General features: G+C 37.0%; 1 protein-coding gene across 1 annotated transcript; it reads right to left on the bottom strand.

Annotated features, from left to right (window-relative positions):
* Nucleotides 1-1,250: 1,250 nt before the first annotated feature.
* Dynlt3 (dynein light chain Tctex-type 3) lies at nt 1,251-13,962 on the bottom strand. Its single transcript, XM_004850033.4, has 5 exons — nt 13,832-13,962; nt 8,754-8,795; nt 4,213-4,336; nt 3,337-3,414; nt 1,251-3,035 (listed from the first exon to the last, which is right to left on the bottom strand). Exons 1-5 carry the CDS (start codon nt 13,859-13,861, stop codon nt 2,959-2,961), a joined length of 351 nt encoding a protein of 116 aa, XP_004850090.1. The 5' UTR covers nt 13,862-13,962; the 3' UTR covers nt 1,251-2,958.
* Nucleotides 13,963-20,894: the final 6,932 nt, after the last annotated feature.

Here is a 20,894-nt window from a genome sequence, read left to right as displayed (position 1 = left end):
AAGGGGAGCTTCAAAGAAACTTCCCATAGTGTCTTCACCTTTTAAGAATCTCAGAGTGAGGGTGGTTGCCCATGTTTCACCTCCATGTGGAACAAACAGTACCAGCAGTGCTGCAAGTATCTCTAAAAGTTTTGCCTTTATCCCCTGAGATCCTTAGAAACCCATTTTGGGCAGGGACATTCTTCATGAAGCAAATAAAGGCCATTTCTAGCTACATATCCTTGTTCATATGCAAGGATGGCATAGAGTGACATTAAGTGGGACCACAGTGAGAACTACAAGGTTTACAACCAAAATAGACTAGAATCTTCTAGACCACTGAACTTAATGCATATTAATGATGGCTATTTAAATCTTGCAAGGGATAAATGTTGAAGACTCTTGCATAGGAAATTTTATAAATGTGAAGTTAGCTTTAGCAGATTATTTGATATTGGACCTATAATCCTCTTTAGTCATAAATATACCTTTATGTTCTGGATTATAAAACAAATTCACCTTGGATAGATTCTAGTATATGGGGTAAAATTTTCAATTCATCTCTCAAACTTTGCTTTGACTTTTGCCATAAGAAAGACCTTATTCTTTGGCCATAAAATGTCACAGATTTTTCTCACATTTTAAAATAATGGTTATAAAGAGTAGACACCCATTTTTACTTAAACTTTGAGAATGTGATCTTAAACTTTGTGAGATTACTTTTAAAATGTGAAGATAAATGCAAGTAGTGAAAACACATTCAATGACTCATAATTACTTAACATTCAACATGGGAAGAAGAGCAGAAAAGTATTTTTTACTAGAGAAAATGTAATAAGATGTTGCCATCATTTAGGCAGTGTGCTGGTACTTTATTAACATAAAATTATAGCTTTACAAAACCTGAGTTACTTACATTTGAATACCCTAATTTTATAAACTTAAAGTTTGTAATTAAAAAAAAAAACAGCAACAACTCAATTGCAATTGACAAATAGGGCAAAACTCCTTGCCAAAAAAAATCATTAAAAGCTAATAAATAGTTCCAAACTGAATTTCACAATTACTTTTAAAATTCAAATTCTGCATCAAAATCATAGGTAAAATACAAGATATTATGTTGCAATGGTGAATATCGGATTTGAGTTGCTATTTTAATGGAATTTATTCTGCATAATATATGTATGTGATCCCATCTTCACTCCCCACCTCTTTTAGAGTAAATACAATACCATTTCTTTAGCTACTGAATGACCAGACAGAAGCAAAAGTATAGCACAGGAAGATAATCTTTATTATGTTTTAGGTAGAAACAAAGCAGAGGGAAAGCTCACGAGGTATAATTTGATTCTTGGAAACCAGGCTTCAACAACAATAATAAAAATAACGAGTCTTAACTGCACAGATATTTTGGTCACTATTATAATCTCCAGGGGCATAAAAGCCAGCAGCATATCATAACATAAAGGTAATGACTGAAAATTTTTGATGTACCCAAAACACAGAGCACTGCATTAAACTCTATCCTTTTATTTTCTAAATCATTTTCTTAAATGTTGAACAATTATTGTTACTCACGAGCACACACATAGCATAAGAATACTGCCTTAATATTTTCAAGACTAATACTAAGCTTTTCTTTTCTCCAAAAATTGAATGAGTCATAATTCCAGTCTCTACTGTGTTGTTAATGGTAGTATGCATGATTGATTTTGTTTTCAAGGTTAAAGAGCAGATTGACTTCACATTTGGTGGCCAGCTGTGTATGCTAATTTTTATCTTTTATTTTCTTAATAAATTTAACTATAGTTCTTAAGCCCTGAGATATTAGATAGCTTTCTAATGATTGTATACTTATAATTTAGACTTTACTCCATTCAGTTTATAGCCCCTATAAGTTTTTTAAATTATTTACAAATGGTTATAACTAAAACGATGATAAAATTTACTACTTGTATATTTAAGACTACTAATAAGGCCTTTAACTAAGAGTTGCATATTTTATGCATTTTTTTACTTGCTAGGTACAACTCTTAAAATTACATTTACAATTCTATGACCAATAAGTGCTTTTCATTTTGCTGACTTCTATGTGGACAGCCAGACTCTTATAAACAGTCTCTTTTTTTCCTTCCCCAAACATAAATGCTAGTTTTCCAGCTGAACAGCTGCCAAAAGGAACCTGTATTTGAACAACATGTTGATAACTGTAATACCTAACAGAGAAACATGTTCACACAGGCATTCAATGTTTGTTCCACATGGATGAGTGGATTGTAAGGCAGTTGTCTGAATCATGTACTGTTCATTGTATGGTATAAATAATTTTGCTTAACCAGGAATTTCTGGTTATCAGATTTAATTCAACCTCAAGTATAAATCCAAGAAATTAATTTTTTTAAATGCATTTACCATTTCCCAGAAAAAGTGAACAGGTTAATCATACTTCCTACTATAACATTAGTTATAGAAAAAGAAGAACAAAATCACTTTTCACTAAATATACACAACTAAGGAAGGAGAAAAAATAAAACAAAAATCTAAGGTGTTAGCTAATTCTTGTCACTTGTCCACATTTTTCTGTGTAGCTTTTTGAGTCAAACAGTTATCCCTGGTAAATTCTCTAGCTGCAAGATAGTTTTATTTTCTGAATGGATTTTCCCACCTCCTTGGGTACATAATAAGGTTAGTGAAAAGCTGGTACAAATATAAGATTATATTTTTATGTCGTGCCATATTCTCCATTTAGTTTTTGCTAATATTCAATTTTTCCTATTTTAATGCTGCTGTATAGAATATGAGGTAATTTGCTAACATCCTATGAGATTACTTGCTTATAATAGTCAGGTTTAGTTGATAGCTTTGAAACATATTGCACACTTGTCATCTAACATAGTAATAAGTAAGTATTACTCTTTTTGGAAAGAATACACTGACAAATTCTTAAATTAACAGCTTTAGCCCAATATTTTGAGATGGTCACAGGACAATTGCAATGGCAAAAACATTGACAATGCAGTTCATGGTTCGGTTCTCCCATCTTATAGTACAGGTTCCTGAAAACATACAAGAAAAGGACTTTGAAATATTAGTAAAACATCAAAATCACCAGGGCATGAGGATACACACATTTTTCATACATTTTAATATGATTTACTTCTTCTAATCTGTTATGTTTTCATATTTCATTTTCATACTGGTCTGAAGTCATACCTGTAACTAGGTTTAACACAGAATTCTGTTGATAGAGTCTGTACAGAATTTAATTAGAGCTAAATAAGCACTTGATACAAAGTGCACCATTTGACTTTGCTAGAAAGGTTTGATTTTGTGTGAATCAGCTTAAATTTCTCTTACCATCAGATGTGGTATCCCAAAAACATGAGCTGGCTGTGTGAAAGCCATATGCACTCCGCTGGACCACTGCACACGTCACTACAAATAAAGTCACAGAATGAGGACATTTATGGACAGAGGGAAAGTCAAGACTGAAGTGTTTGAGTTCAGAGTTCTAAAAGCTGAAAAAGTTGAGCATAGTGACACATCCCTGTATTCCTTGCATTCTAGGAGGCTGAGGCAGGAGGATCTCAAGTTTAAACCCAGCCTGGGCAATGTAGTGATTTAGTGAGACCCTGTCTCACAAAAAAAGGGAAGAGGGTACTGGGGTGTAGCTCAGTGTGAAGGCCCTACTGCCAAAAGATAATGTTTAAAAAACTGAAAAATAGCCAGTTCACTAAAAAAGTCTCTCATCTTGATTATCTACCATCACAATTTTAAGCCCGCTGACTCCAGTCAGACTGTGGATCACTGCTATAACCACTTGTAACTGTATTGCAGGAAAATTCTGGGACAAACTGTGTGCTCTGCTGTGGGCAGAAGTGAGACACAGAAATGTGGGAAGTATTTCACTTTACAGTTGAGTGTGCGGCACGTGACAGTCCTACAGAGAGGCATGGGATCACTGAAAAGAAGACAGAGGAGATCTCAGTGGAAAGAAAATCAATGCAAATGTAAAAAGTGTTGCTACCCAGGGTAAGGAGTTCAAGCTGCTTTTGAGTATGAAAAATCTTCTTTTAGGTACTATTATATACTATCTTTAAATGAATAATCAAAAGCCCTTCATACCTATTAGTATCCACTTTCGGTGCCTATCATTTATTTATGTTCTCAAAATTCAGAGAAATCATTAGGCCAAAGGTAGGTGAACTAGTGAGGAAGGGCACTGACGCTTACCAATGTATTTGTAAGCTTTCCCCAGCTTAACCAAATGTGTGAGTGACTGCTCCACTATGCTTGCAGTCCACTGGTTGATATTGTTCTGATTGTAGTCCTCACCTCCTAAGACCCCATCCACACACTAGAAGGGCAGAGGACAGCTAAATTAGCCGAAACGAACAAGTTTTACACAAATTGCAACAAAAATATATTCAAAGCATAAAATACATATACAATCCAATAAGGCAGCTTAGAAAATACGTGTCGGCTAAATATTTATTACACTCTGCCACTGGCTGCCTAAGAGTTTTCAAAGCATTTCCCCAAGCATGATGCCACTCTGTGAAATACTATGGGTCATATAAAGATAATGCCAAGGCTTCTGTGGTGAAGGATTTAATCTAGCAGGAATGATAATAAGAAAATCTCTAATATCTACAACACAAAAAAGACTAATCATAACTGGTAAGTTATAAAATGACTACAGAGCAGGAGCGGATTAAAAGAGGGTGATATTAATTGGTTAAGGAGGAGCTTTGAAAAACCTGAGATTCAAACTAGGGCTCAGATGCAGAAACAAAGGATGGGACTAATTAAAAAACATATTTCTCATGTATAATAATTATATTCTCATTATATATTCTGTAGTTGCTTAACTATAAAACAACTAGCATAACTGCCATGAAAGTAAATAAAGACACTTTGGAAAGAGCAGATCTAATTCCCCACAGTGCTCACTCACATCCACTTCTGACACCTGATCAAGTGCACTGGCTTAGAATGATAATCCTAGGTTTTAAGGCCAACTCTGCACCTACCCGCTGTGTGACCCTCTGCAAGTAGCTTACATATTCAAACCTCTATTTCCCGAATCCTTACAGAAATGATAATGGCATCATCTTATCAAGTTGTTGAGAGGATAAAATGCGATAATGAATACCAAGTGCTCAAACCACAGTAACTGGCACAAAGTAAGCATATAAATAAACTATTATTATCATATTTCCGCTGTTTTTATATTCAAGTGATAGAGCCTAGAACATAAAGCATTCATTCGTTTTCAGAACCTAGTTTAATATACACACATGTGCGCATGTGTGCTTTGCTTTAGTACAATTAGATTAAAGATTTATAAAGATGTTAATATAGAATCTTATGCTCGATATTTACAAATCTTTGCAAATACTAAAAGGTAAAAAAAATTTAGAGGGGTTGACAAAATTAATGTGACTCAAATTATTCTAGGAAGTTAAGTAACATGACAGATTAGGAAGGACAGGAGACTAAGGGTCAGGAGAACAGAGTTTTAATTCTAGTTTTATCACCACAAAGCTGATGACCTTGGGATTAACCTTTTGTTCTTTTCAGAAGACCCTTTCCTTAATGGGAAAGTAAGAGCAGTTGAGTTTTGTTTTGTTTTCCAGGTTGTCTAATAGGACTATTCTAAATTCTTCTCTAAAAACCAGAAAACAATATGAGAATGTAGGTTCCACTGTCAATAGCCCTGCTAATTAATATTAACTAATATGTGGTCTACCAAAAACCAAGATGCCACTAGACAATGAAATCCTTAAACAGCTCTATATTCCCAAAGCCAAAATCAGGACCTGGATACATAGCAGGTACTTAATAAATGTTTGGTATTGATGCAATATTGCTTTGATATACTCTGACATCTTAAATCAAATCTACTTTAGATTAAGTTCCAAGTTAATTTGATTTGTAACTCATTTTTTCTTTGAGGACATTTTGGCAGGAAGAAATTCTACTACTACCAATACATAAAATGTATGCATATTACTAATAAATGAGTGGCTCTAAAAATTCAATAGAAAAAGACATTAGCATGGAGGCTCTGAACAATGAACTAAAGGGAAGAACACAAGAAAACAGAAATAACTACAGAAAATGATGTAACTACCTAGGAAGTGGTGAAATGATTTATCATAGAGCTCACTCTCAAGTTTCTCCAGTGGCTCAATGGAAATGTTTCAGTGATAGAGAAAAGTTAGCTCATGGGAAGAAAGGAGGAAGAAAGAGCAGAGACATGTAGCTCAAAGTAACCTGTGGTAAACCAGAGATTTCTTTGAAATCTTATGTTTCATATAAAAAATTCAAGTGAATCTTGCTTTTGATGCTAAGGTGTCAGTTTGTATCAAAAATGTTTTCAGTTAAATTAATTACTTTGCTTAATTCTTTCTTGCAAATACCACTTGAAATTCTTGCTCTAAAATGTATAAAGTAGCTTCTAGCACCACCCAGCCACTGCCAAGTATGTACATCCCAGTTTAAGCAGCTTAGCTCTTCTAATTCAATAAAACATCAGAGTAACATATACAGAAATGTACCTCCTCACCCTTTCCTCCCCCCAATCCCATTCACCTTCAGCACACAACTGCCTGTTTATTTTTTTAAGAATTATGTACCTCCAAATAACATTTATATCAATATTTGTTGATTTATGATTACAGACAACATCCACAGAACCCCTACTATGACAGATGACAATTTATTTCCCTTAGGCTATCTGGCTCCTTCCTCCCATCCCTATGTCTCAAACTTGTGAATTCACTATTTTTCATTCAATATACAGTAGTGACACTGTACGGAACATGTTTCTTTTCCAGCTCCTTGCACACAGATTTTTTCCTTAATATTCCCGGCCTTGTATCCCAAAAGTTCTTCCTTCCCCTGGAGATGGAGGGAGTTTTCTAGCTGGTGGGTGAGAACTGCTGTTGGACTTGGGTTTTTGTTTCTCCTGTCCTCTCTACCCAGATCAAAGAAAGTCATCAGTCTGGGTAAGTGTCTATGTGCTGACTGAAGCTTTCCCTTGGATATCTCTTCCAAGGTCTGACTCAAGCATGAGTAAGTAAAACAACCTACAGTCATCTATCTAGATTTTATCCATAATGAAGGTGTTTTGTTCTTTTTCTGATGACTCTTTTATCATTTCATCTGGTTCAGAACTTGAGTAAGGAAGAAGGCACTAATTAAAGAGACCCCACCAAATTCCTATAATGCTTTATTTTATGTTCTGTTGAGCAAGAATAATTTCTCTTGACTTTCTATTTTGAAAAATGAGATTATCACTCTCATCCTCATTAACCTCTACTTCCAAATTTTTCACATTTGTGCTTTTGCATCATTTTTAATAATTATTATGTTTTTCATAAGTAAATTCTTCTCCACTATATGGTTCTAATACATGATTTTGACCTATTAAAATATGGCAGGATTTTCAGGTGCCTATCTAGCCCTCTCAGACACTCAGTTGTTTCCAGGTGTACAAGTCAGACATGTATGAGCTCTGGGTGACCAGGTGCCCCGAGAGCAATCAGGCAGGTGAGGCACTATCTCAGGATGGACTGATGATGGGAACAATGCTTACCCAGCCCAGGCTTAAGGCAGGCAGGGCTTGCTAGGAAGCAGGTTCAAACAGCCATATAAGACTGCCTTCTGGGATGGCTCAGTTTTTTTACTAGGACTTGGCAGAGTTAGAGATGACTAAACACCACTCAAATGTTCATCATTACCTTTCCCACAGTGTAATCTGTACTAGTACCACTAGAATAACTAAAGTTTTTCTGACAGAATTGATTCCCAAAGAGAATTTCCTTCCTATCTGCCTAAAAAAGGACCAGATTTCATGTTTCTGAGTTTTCTTAAAGAGTTTAAGTTTATCATAACATCAGTGCCTAAAAGAGGTGAAGTCATTGTTTTTCCTATTATATTGGGTTAAAACAGCAATAATGGCCAAAGGCAGATATTTCTAGGATCTTTTACATCACATTATAAAATGTACATATATACATACATATGCTTTTACAGAATTAACATTAAAATAATGGTCTACTGGAATAAAAATTATTTTATTAAAATAATTTAATAATAATTAAAGACAGAGTATCACTTTTAGAAAACAGCAAAACTATTTTCTAGACTAAGCTCTTCCTTAAGCATCTCTTTCACAGCAAGCCTCAAGATGCTCAACATGTTAAAAAACAGAAGCACCCCGATAAAGACTTCGTGATTGTTTAAAATCGTTTTGTTTTGTTTTTTACTCTCAATGTGATTTTTATAAAAACTCTTGACCTAAGGCTGGCCAAAGGGTGCAGAGGGCTGCAGTGTTGTTCTTAACGGAATTCAGAAAGCTGCAGGCACTGAGCTAGCCCCTGGGACCCCAGAAGGGCAGCAGCATTGACAGTATGTTAGAGCTAAAGGCAGTTCGGGGGCCCCTAGCTCAATGCCAGAGGTTGGAGTGGCCACACCAACCATTTCTCCAGTTGTGGACACAGGGTCTAGCCCACTCATGGCAGGTCCCACCGGACACCCCACGCCTTAGTCCCAGAGGGCGATCTTCACAAACAGGGTAGATGATGGATGCTGGTCTCCGTTCTTAGATAAGAGGTGGATGTGGCGGTATCCCTGCTTAAGGCTGTGGCAGCGGATGATAAAATCTTGTTTTAACAGTAAAGTTTCTACCCTTGAACTGAAAATCAAAACAGATTTTTTAATGGCCATCAATGGAGTAAGCTTCAAGGTGAATATGTATAACTCACCTCTTTGACGATATTGTGAGCCTCATCAGCATTAAAGCCAACCTAAATGGAAAATACAAGATAAAACTGCTTTCAACACAGGCTTTTAAAATTTTTATATACGACCAGGCACAGAATACCCTTGGCTGACCTAGACAGGTGTTAGTGACAGGAGACCATAGTAATAGGATGGTAAGGGACAGCAGGTCTATTCTGCCCCAAACACTGAAAAGTACTTCCCCCACCACCCCCTCTCCATAGAGATTCTAGTTCATTGGGTCTGGGAAGAATATGGAAAGCTACATCTTTTGTAGAAGTGGTTTACACTAGTGATTCTGATGAATATCCTAGATTGAGAATCATTGTATTGTAAAGTTTATGAAATACGAAGGAAGTGGTTGTGAAGATTTATGTGTTATTAGTATACTGAAAATGTTTTCAATTAAGTAAAAAAAAGTAAAGCGACCCATAAGAAGAGAATACTTCATTTGGTTATTTTCAATTTTGTTTTTTAACCTAGACTAGACAAAAACGTGGCTTTCCCCAATTAAAGATTATTACAATACTTGATCATTCACCATTAATATCACTTTAACACTATATTAACACTATAAATTGGTCCCCAAACTTAAGTATTTTCTTTGGAGTAGCTTGTTAGGATCCTGAATTAACAGCAACTGTTAATGACATTCTAGTGTCCTAGAGCACAGAACTAGGTTATGTGATAAGACTGAAATCTAAACCAAGACACTTTAGGTAATGCAAGACTTGATTCCACAGAGACATTTTTAGGTCCTTATAACATCAGTAATTTGGTTAAAAACAAACACTATACAACCTATAATTACTTCAACAGGTAAATTCTGAAATTACAATTTTGAGTATAGATTTAAAATTTTGTTAACTCATTTCATTACACGCCAGAAGTTTTCCAAAAGCAAAGAATGAAATATTACTCCTAAGTTTTTAGAAGTATTATAAAATAGTATTATGAAGTAGTAGGAGAAATACTATTAAATATTAAGGAGTATAATGAAAAGAGGTTTCACATTTCAGCCCTATTAAAAATTATTTTACCCTTGAGTGAAATTGAAAATGTAATAAAAAATTTACCAACAAAGAAAAGCCCAGGTCCTGATGGCTTCACTGCTTAAATCTACAAGACATTTAAAGAAGAACTATCACCATTACTCTTTAAACTCATCAATGAAATTGAATGGGAAGCAATACTTCCAAATTCATTCCTAGAAGCAAGTGTTACTTTGATTCCAAAACCAGGGAAAGACCCAACCAAAAGAGAGAACTACAGGCCAATCTCTCTAATGAACATAGATGCAAAAATCCTCAACAAGATACTGGCAAACAGAATACAGAGTGTCATCAAGAAGATCATACACCCTGACCAAGTTGGATTGATCCTAGGGATGCAAGGATGGTTCAACAGACATAAATCAATAAATGTAATACACTGTATTAACAGAGCCAAGGACAAAAACCATGATCATCTCAACAGATGCAGAAAAAGTATTCGATAAAATCCAACACCCATTCATGATAAAAACCCTACAGAAAATTGGAATAGAAGGTCTTTATCTCAACCTGATTAAGGCTATCTATGAAAAACCAACAGCCAACATCATACTAAATGGTCAAAAACTGAAAACTTTCATGCTAAAATCAGGAACAAGACAAAGATGCCCACTATCACCACTCCTGTTCAATATATTTCTGAAAACATTAGCCACAGCAATTAGAAAAGAGAAAGAAATAAAAGGAATAAAGATAGGAAAGAAAGAAGTTAAAATGTCATTATTTGCTAATGATATGACACTTTACATAGAAGACCCAAGAAACTCTGCCAAAAGACTCCTAGACTTAATTGACAAATTCAGTAGAGTAGCTGGATACAAGGTCCACACTCAAAAAACAATAGCCTTCTTGTACATAAATAACAGACCCACTGAGAGAGAAAATTAGGGAAACAATTCCTTTTCCAGTAGCATCCAAAAAAATAAAATATCTAGGAATCAATCCAAAAAAGGAAGCAAATGACCTTTACACTGAAAACTACAGCACACTGACAAAAGAGATTGAAGATGATATAAGAAAATGGAAAGACATCCCTTGTTCCTGGGTAGGAAGAACCAATATAGTGAAAATGGCCATACTTCCAAAACTACTATATAGATTCAATGCAATGCCAATTGAAATTCCAACAATATACTTCACAGAACTAGAGAAAAGAATTCAAAAATTCATTTGGAACCAGAAGAGACCTAGAATAGCAAAAGCAATTCTAGGCAACAGAGACATGCCCGGGGGTAGTACAATCCCCAACTTGAAACTATATTACAAAGCTACTGTGAAACTGTGATAAAAACAGCATGGGACTGGCAAAGAAACAGACTGGAGGATCAGTGGAATAGATTAGAAGATGCAGAAACAGCTCCAGACATACTCAGCCACCTCATCTTTGACAAAGGAGCCAACCATCCTCACTGGAGGAAAGATAGCCTCCTTCATAAATGGTCTTGGAAAAACTGGATTTCAACCTGCCAAAGATTAAAACTAGACCCATATCTATCACCAAACACTAAACTAAGATTGAAGTGAACTAAAGATCTAAATATTAAGTCAGAAACACTAAACTTGCTGGAAGATAGGTTAGGTAGAACTCTTTAAGACATTGGCATAGGAAAAGACTTTATGAGCAAAACCTCAGTAGCATGGGAACTAGCACAAAGAATCAACAACTGGGATCGCATCTTATTAAAAAGCTTCTGCACCGCAAGAGAAACCAACAACAGAGCTAAGAGACAACCTACAATGTGGGAAAAAAATTTTAGCAGCTGTACCTCAGACAAAGAACTACTAGCTAGAATATATAAAGAGCTGAAAAAAATTAGACTTCCAAATTCAAAGACCCAATTCAAAAATGGGCATCTGAAATGAACAGACATTTCTCAGACAAAGAAGTAAAAGCAACAAATAAATATATGAAAAAACGTTCAACATCACTGGTCATTGGAGAGATGCAGATGAAAACAACACTGAGATTCCACCTCACCTCAGAAAGAATGGCTGCTATCAAGAAATCAACCAATAACAAATGCTAGAGGGGGTGTGGGGAGAAAAGGAACCCTTCTCCATTGTTGGTGGGAGTTCAGACTGGTGCAACCACTGTGGAAATCAGTATGGAGATACCTCAAAGAACTAGGACTAGAGGTCCCATTTGACCCAGCTATTCCCCTGCTGGGGATCATCCCAAAAGAATTAAAAGAATCATACCACAGTGATATATGTGCACCCATGTCTATAGCAGCACAGTTCATAATAGCTAAAGCTTGGAAACAGCCCAAGTGCCCATCAACTGGAAACTGGATAAAGAAGTTGTGTGGTTTTTGTTATAAAATGGAGTACTACTCAGCCATAAAGAATGAGAAACTAGAAACATTTATAGCTAAATGGATGCATATTGAGGCCATACTCTTAAGTGAAATTAATAGGACACACATGTGTAAATACCGAGTAGTTTCTCCAGTGTGAGAAACTGAAAGTGTAAATAAGAATTAAGATGATTAAAATGAATAATTGATAATTTGAAATAGGAAGAAAAAGTCCAAAGGGGTAGGGAAATGGGAAGGGAAGGGGAAAGGAAAGAAGGGAAAGGAAAAATTATGAGAAAAGGAAAACATGGAAACAAAGTCTTTGTAAATAGGGAAGGGTGGAAGGGGTGAAGGGAGGACAGGGAATGGGGAAAAAATAAGAACCAAGATACAACATGTACAGGTACAAGCACCCAATGATAAATGTGAACATATTGTATACTAAAATGTACCAGTAAAAGAATTTAAGCAAAGAAAAATTATTTTACCCTAAAATCATGTCCTTATCTGCTGTCAAATTTGATCCACAAATCAAAAGATACTTCAATTTGGAAAGTCACCTACTAATCTGCCTTCACACTGAGCTACATCTCCAGCCCTTTTTTTAAATTTTAAGATAGGGTCTCACTAAGTTGCTAAATTTCCCAGGCTGGGCTGAAACTAGTGATCCTCCTGACTCAGCCTCCCAGCGTTCTGGGATTATAGGCATGTTACACCACTCCCAGGTTCAAATTCTTATTTTTGAAATTAGAATACCACTGACTTGTAAGTATGCATGTTACCTGTCACACAGAATTAATTAAATTGGTTTTAGCTTCTGCACAATGCTCATATCCTTAAAGGTTCCTACTGAATCAGAAACCCCTTCCAAGGATCTAATGCATGGTTTTATGCTGCATCTACGCTTTAGAATTATTTTTATTTTCCTGCATCCTTCGACAGTGCTACCATTGGACAAAAAATGTCTTTTGTCTATCCTGCCCTTGCAAACTGTCACAAGTTATGCAGGGATCTAACAGGCTCCACCCTCCAAGTAGCTACAGTGAAGCAAGAGCTGTTGCAGTTTAGTCAGAGGCCTGGCTTCAAAAGGAGCATCTGTCATTCCAAGCAGTTTTAACTTAGAGCACTTCAGTCGCCATGAAGTCACAGTTCCCATCAGTAATGGATAACAACTGACATCATGAGATTTCGGTGAGATTTAGGAAACCTGAGTCGGTAAGCAAATGCTCCTAATCTGTAAAGCACCTCCTTGCAAATCCTCCTCCCTACCCCCAGGAGCGAGTTCCTGGGATCAGGAGCGGCAGTGCCACCAGGGCCCCAAGCCGCTGGGCTGAGGCACCTGCTTCTGAGGACTCCAAAGGGGGGAGGAGGCAGCAGGAAGACCGGTTTCCAAGGCCAGTTTGGCAGACGGGCGGTGCCCGCCACTCCATGTCCACATTTTCCCCATCTTTGCCGCGACCCCACAGTCAGATCCAAGCGCCTCCAGCCGCCTCAGCTACGCAGTCAGCCCACCCTCAGGACCTGGGGGCGAAGGTGTGGCGAAGGGGGCAGGATACGGAGAGACTGATCCCCGGCCCAGTGGAGAGGATCCGGGTTGAGAGGACACTGCATCCCACCACTCCGGACTGCTCTGCGCTGGGAGACCACCCGACAGGGACCCTGCACCCAGGCGGGCGGGGCCGGGGGCGCTTCCAGGCGCCCGAGGGGCGGTACCTCGTCGCAGTGGCGGTGATACTCCTCCATGGTGGCGCCGACTCTCACGGGGGCGGAGCAACGCGCTGGTCCGGCTCTGCGGCCGCGCACTGGCTTCAGGGGAAGCCCCGCCCCCGTTTATGGCCCGGGGCCTTTCTACTCGCGTGCCCCGCCTTTGTGACGTACTTGCACACGCCGGGGGGCGGGGGGTCAGAGTCAGAGTCTCCCCAGGTGAGCAGACCCTTCTGGGCAGGCAGTGCTCTTCAGGCCAGGCGCTTTTTCCTAGTTGCCTGTGTCCATCCTTTCTGAAAATAAAGAATGGATGTTAAAGCCCTTGGAATGGTGCCAGTGTGGATCAGATGAGGTGACCTAGTGTTAGCCTGTCTAGACTCCAGACATTGCTTTAGTGCTCACTGTTGTGGTTATTTGAACATAATTTGCTCATTCACATAATCCAGCAAATGCAGTTAATAGAATAGTGAACAAGCAACTTTGATTTGCTACTTACTAGCTATGTTTCTTAGAAAAATTATCGCCCCCCAATTTAAGTTTTCCCATAAGATAACATAATTATATCTATTTCACTACAGGTTGTGAGCGTCAAATGAAATGCTGTATGTACGATGCCTCAAGTACATGCTACTGCACCCCCTCTCCCTCCAAGATTATGTATAAAGAAATGTATGATTTGTGAGGGAGAAGGCAGAATATACTAAATTTTAAACCTTAGCAGAAACATGATGACCACATCTATTTTAAAATTTCTAATCTCCAGATGATCCTAAATTTTTCCTCAAAATCTAATAATCTAGAAGTTTTAATTCTTCCATTACTCATTTTTTCAAGATTAACCTGTTTGTACAGAGAATTTAAGTAACTTACCCAAGGTCCTATATCCAGTAAGTGGCAGAAGAGGGACATAAACTCAATGTTAGTCTGATAGCAGAGCCAAGTTCTTAACATATGTGAGATTCCTATTGCTGCTGTAACAAATTACCATAAATTCAGTGGCTTAAAGCAACACACACTTACCATCTTACAGTTCTAGAGATCAGGAATCCAAAACGGTTCAGAGGCCTGTGTTTCTTCTGGGGGCTGTGAGAGACAAAACCTTGTTTTCTTGCAGTTTACAGCTTCTAGAGACTGCCTACATTCCTTGACTCTTAATCTCCTCCTCTAAACTTGGGAACATCTTCTGTCCTCTCTCTATCACTCTGGGTTATGTCTGTAAAGTGTCACATATATAAAGGTAATACCATCACAGATTCTGGAAATTCATATGTGGGCACCTTTTTGGGAGGGAACAACATTCAGCCTACCACAATCATTTTTCTGTGTTGTTCCACAACATCAGAGTTGGAAAGTTTATTAGTTTTTGAGTGCAACTCTTATTTTACAAGGAAAACAAGAGCTGAGAAGAGTGAAGGAACTTGTAAAAGGCCACATAAGCGTTAACTAGACTTCCAGGCTTCTGAATCTCGGGATCTTCCATTCCCTCCTTTTATTTTATGACAGAAACAGAACCAAATAGTGCATTTACTTGACAATGTGCAGTTTGTTACTCATTCTTTTTGTATTACTGCAGAAAAGTTGTGACTGCTATTCATAAAAGAAGTATATCCTTCTTCAAGGTTTTTTGTTCTTACTAATGCTATTATTTTTTGAGAAATTACAGCTTTCTGCATATCAAGGAGCTTGGTGGTGGCTTTGTGAACACCAAACTTGCTCCTCTAAAGAACTGATTTTGTGTCTAGATGGATCAAAGCTTGAGGTTAGCTCATATGAAAGCTACAAGGACCACACTATGACATCTCCAGTTTCTGTTATGTGAGGTGATGAAATGTTATTCCAGTTATCATCTCTATGTAATAAAGTACTCCAGTGTTGAGGAGCTTATTTATTTTATTGTATTATGCTTATGGATTCTATTAGTCAGAAATCTGAACAAGGCTTAACAAAGTTCATTTATCTTTGCTCCATGATACCTGAAGCCTCAGCTGAGAAATCTTGGAGACTTGGAGAAGCTTCATGGTGCTGCATGGAGGCTGAAATTATCTGAAGATGTGTTCATTCATATATCTGGTATCTGGGCTAGGATGAATCAATTATTAGTACTATTAATAGGTACACCAACATATGGACTCTCAAGTGGCTTGGCTTCCTACGGTACCGTCATGACAACCCGAAGGTAGTCAGACATTTTATATAGCAACTCAAGACTCCAAGCATGCATGTCCCATTGAGTTTAGCAGAAGCTACATAACCTTTTTTTTTCTTTCTAAGAGATGGGATCTTAGTCAGGTATGGTGGGGAATGCTTGTAATCTCTACTCTGGAAGGCTGAGGCAGGAGGATTGCAATTTCAAGTCCAGCCTGGCCAATTTAGCAACTTAGTGAGACCCTGTCTCAAAGTGAAAAATAAAAAAGGGCTGGGGATGTATCTCAGTGCAAAGGTCCTCTTGAATAGTTGAGACTGCAGGCACATGCCACCATGCCTAGCTCTACATCACCTTCTATGAACTAGTCTCAGAAGTCATGCAGCAGGCACTTCTACCATATTCTTTAAAAAAAATAAACTTTACAGGTAAGTTTGCGAAGATATTAACCAAGATATGACTAAATGTCCCATTCTATTGGTGTTGCTGGTTTTTAAGGAGTATATTACTCTCTGACTCATGTATCTTGCTGTATCCACCTTATCCTAATCTTTGAAGTAGTTACAGTCCTCTTTGGCTCAAGGGAAGGAGATACAGAACCCACTTCAGTACATGTTTATTAGCAGAATCCTTTGTCTGTAACAAAGTAACAGAAGACCTAAATGAGAAGAGCTGAAATAATGACATTTATTTTCTTGTATGACTGGAAATACAGAGGTAGAGATGTCCCACATTAGTTTAGGTGCTTAACACTGGGAATGCCTCTGTGTTTTCCATCATTCCATAGCGCTATCTGCAGAACATCAACGACATTATTCTTCATAGTCATGCATGCCTGCATCAATTCTAGTGTCAAAAGAATAAAGATGCCATACCCATGGGGCCAGGGACTTAGCTCAGTGGTTCTGCCGCCTACCTCACAAGCGCAAGGTCCCAAATTCAATCCCCAGTACCCCTCCCTCAAAAAAGAAGATACCATACCCAGTGTAAAAATGATGCTAACTTGGGTTGACCAAGTTTACTTAGGAGAGTGAAGATTCCCCAGGAGTCTTCTCAGGTCCCATTGGCCAAGATTCAGCTATGTGAAATATATGAGAAAACATATGTCTGATGCCTTCATCTTCTATAGTGAAAAGTAGTTACTAACAAGAAAATATGAATATGAAATAAATGTTGGTAGATCAGTCATTTCCAACTTTTTTAATTTAGTGGCCCTTGTAGAAGTTAATAGCTCTACAGTAACTTGAGGTAAATTGGAGGAGCTTTGTGGGTCTCTTCATGGAGTTTTTCCAAAATTATATTTTTGTTACATGATATAGCTACAAGGAAAAAAAAACAAGTAGAAAAGGCACTAAAAATAAATTTGCAAAAACTTCCAAATAAAATATGTTCAAATATCTTAATGAGACTCTTGACTGCTTTCATGACCATAACGTTTTATAATATCTATGAATAATTACTGTTTGAGTTTTGAATAATTATTTTCTAAAAATCTTAATAAATCTTATCATTGAAGAATCTTCCTCACAGAAGTAGCTAATAAAACGTTTAGACCCATTTTATAAATGACTCAGGTTATATTTAAAGCCTTCGTTATGTAATGGTGTAGGAAGTAATTAGGACCATCCCTTTCACTGACAATTAGACTGAATAAAATACAATAGGCAATTGCTTAAGGGAATTGGAGCTTTGAGAACATGAAGAAGTATGGTTGCAAGACCTAGGATAGGAATGAAACCAAAAAGGCTGAGCGTGGCATTTGTGACAACTTTTTGCCTGGTGATGAGAAGATATTAAATTTTTTGCTTATGGGCCAAAGGATAAGATAAATACATTTTAGGACCTGGCAATGATGGGAATTCTGGTAAGCAATCAATATGTTGAATATAGTAAAACACCAAAATTTGGTCTTGCAGCGACTGAAGCTCAGTTTTAAGTCACCTGAATCCCTGAAATTGAACTAAGAACTAATGCCTCTGACCAACTTCCAGAAGCAAATGTAAATTCTGTCTGGAGGAGTAAAATATTATCTTAGGGTTAAGCTTAGACATAAATTTTCACATACATTAATTGCACAAGAAAGTTTTCCTAGGCGCATAAAGGAACAAAACAACATTATCATAAGCTAAAAATAAATTCAATCAAGGTTCTAGATGGTAGAGTTACCAGAAATAGACTTGAAGTAAGTATGCTTACTACATTCAAGGAGATAAAGTATGAGACTGAAAATTTCATCCAAGAATTGGTCACTGTAATAATATCCAAATGGAATTTCTAGAAGTGCAATAACAACATAACAAAACAAACCTTCCCACACCTTAATGGATGGGTTTTATAGCAGTTGAGACAGTGCTGAAGATTTAATTAGCAAAGTTTTAAAACTTGGTCAGAATATTAAAAATAAAGCACAGAGATATAAATAAATATAAAGTATAGAAGAAAGCATAAATATAAAAGGAGTATCACAAGAAAACTTAACATACATCATTGGATATCCAGGAGACTAGATGGGAGCAATATTTGGTAAAATAATAGTTGAAGATAGTTCAAAAGTCATTAAAGAACTTTATTAACCACAGTCTTTACAGAAAGCTGATGAAACTTTTCAAACTATAATATTCAAGGAGAATTAATTTACAATGATGTATGCTATGAATACACGTTAGTATAAATCACAAATACTTCAGGAACCTGACATACTTTATCCTTTTCTTCCTCAACATCCATCTTCTTGCCAAGGTACAGAGGCAGGAATCATAGCAGCTATTCCATGTACTTTGATAGTCTCTTCCTTTTAATCACTGTCTTGTATGAAGGAAACTGGTCGTGGCTATTTTTTTTATTTCAGGTGGTTGTATGACCAACTTATTTCCACATTCAAATGATACAGTAACTAATTGGACTCCTGTGTATGCCAAGCAGCACATTTCAGGCTGTGCATCCAGTATATTTCATGACCCTATGATTACAGGTGCAATTAATGTCATCAGCATAATGTATCAATTTCATGTGGTATAGGTATAAGATAGGAGAGACTCCTTCAAATCTGCTGTGGAGGCCTTCTCATTCTTTGATTCATGTACTTTATATTCATAAGTCTTAATTTATATTTTTCCCTATGTGTGTTTATAATAAGCCACCAGGTGAATGCAATCTTTATTAAAATCCTTGTTGTCACAGAGACTAAGTACTGTAGCTACACAACCTCCTATGCCTTGCCCTCCACCTGCAATCATCTTCTATGGTGAGATAAGTTAATTACAATGTGACTTCATGCCATGAATTACTTATGCCCTATTTCCTCTCAGCAAGAATATTAACCATGAACTCTTTGAGTATATGAACAACTCCTTTCCAGAATTTCACAGTGAGGGTCTGAGTCTGCTGTCTAATATCCTTTAATAATCAGAGTTATTCAGAGAAATAGAAACAATAAGATGCAGGGTGTGTGTGTGTGTGTGTGTGTGTGTGTGTGTGAAGATATTTATTTTAAGGAATTGGTTCACATAATTGTGAAGGCTTGGCAGGTCCAAACGTTAATAAGGAAAACCAAACTGAGTGCAAACGCAGAAAAGAATTGCAGTTTGCTTTTAGAACTCAAAGGTGGTCTGCTTCAGAACCAGGAGGAACCAATTTTGCAGATGAAGTCCAAAGGTTGTTCTGTCTGCTGGAAGATTCCCTTTTACCCTATTCAGGCCTTCCATTGACTGGATAAGGCCTCCTCATACATGGAGGTTAATCATTTTTACTCAAAGTCCATCAATTTAAATATAAATCTCAACCAGAAACATCCTCACAGAAACTTCTAGAATAATATTTGACTAATATCTGGGCACTATGGCCCAGCCAAGTTGGTACATTAAATTAACCATCACAGATTCTTTCTGGTACCAATTACCATATCGAGCAGGTTGCCAAGAAACAGATGGTACACTCAAATTGGCACAAATCGAAGAGTTTCATTTACAAAGGGACTAATTCAAAGGTGAACAGAAAGTGAGAACCTGGTCCTTGCCACAGTGCAGCTGTCAGGACTATTAAGCCCAGAAGTTTGACGGGAAGAAGTTTAAACAGTCATGTAAACAGGGCCACTTTGAAAGGAATATTAACTTTTGTCAGAATATAGAAAACCCAGGGTGACCTCTCACAAAGGGAATCAAAAGAATAATTATCCTGATCTCTTCTCCCTTTCTCTGATCTTCAACCCCTATTTCCCACTGGTTGAATTCAAGTGGATATTAGAAGGTATGAAAGCCATTAGAATTGGTATAGTTCAGTGACTGAAGGCTTAACTCAGTGGTTGAGCTCTTTCCTAGCAAGCATGAGGCCCTGGTTTTAATCCACAATGGAACAATAACAAAAGCATATAGATCAGCTTCCTAAGACAGAGTAGGGTTGAGTGTGAATAAGGTGAGGCACAGTATTCCTAGCATAGATCTCGAGCCATGGATCCAACAATCCTTAGGAAGTGCAAGTAGAATTTTTAAAATAACATATTTTTGCACATCATGGTAAAATGGCTAAAACTTAAAAGGAAAAATTGTAAAGTAGCAGCCCCCTAAAAAATTACCTTCAAAAATGAACCAAGAAGACTAATATTTGACTTCCCACAGAAACAGTGGAAACACAAATAATATATTTGCCTTCAAAACAATATATTTTGACAATTTGAAAATTATGAAAGAAAATACTGTAAATTTACAATGTCTACCTAGAAAAAATATCCTTCAAAAATGAATGTGAAATGAAAATTTTAGGCAAATAAAAATAGAAAAAAATCAGTCACCAGCAGAAGCACTGATCAAGAAATATCAAAATCTATTGTTTGGTGAAAGACAAATGATCAGAGACAGAAACTTAGAAAATATAGGAGTAAACAAGGAGTATTTAAAGGCAAAAATCTGTTGATAAATTTGGTGATTTCAACTC

Source organism: Heterocephalus glaber, unplaced genomic scaffold (assembly GCF_053883595.1).
Source record: "Heterocephalus glaber isolate CG9 unplaced genomic scaffold, H.glaber_assembly_v1.0 deba00001547, whole genome shotgun sequence".
NCBI lineage: Eukaryota > Metazoa > Chordata > Mammalia > Rodentia > Bathyergidae > Heterocephalus > Heterocephalus glaber.
The sequence above is the reverse complement of the archived record's forward strand: the minus strand, read 5'-3'. Positions and strand labels throughout refer to the sequence as shown.

What these genes read in the sequence shown, in the direction of transcription:
- Dynlt3 (XM_004850033.4), bottom strand. Translation starts at nt 13,861, where the DNA reads ATGGAGGAGTATCACCGCCACTGCGACGAG. An exon ending in GAAAGCTTACAAATACATTG is followed by an intron (nt 3,415 to 4,212) that starts GTAAGCGTCAGT and finishes CTTTATTTGTAG; the next exon opens with TGACGTGTGCAGTGGTCCAG. An exon ending in TTGGGATACCACATCTGATG is followed by an intron (nt 3,036 to 3,336) that starts GTAAGAGAAATT and finishes GTATGTTTTCAG; the next exon opens with GAACCTGTACTATAAGATGG.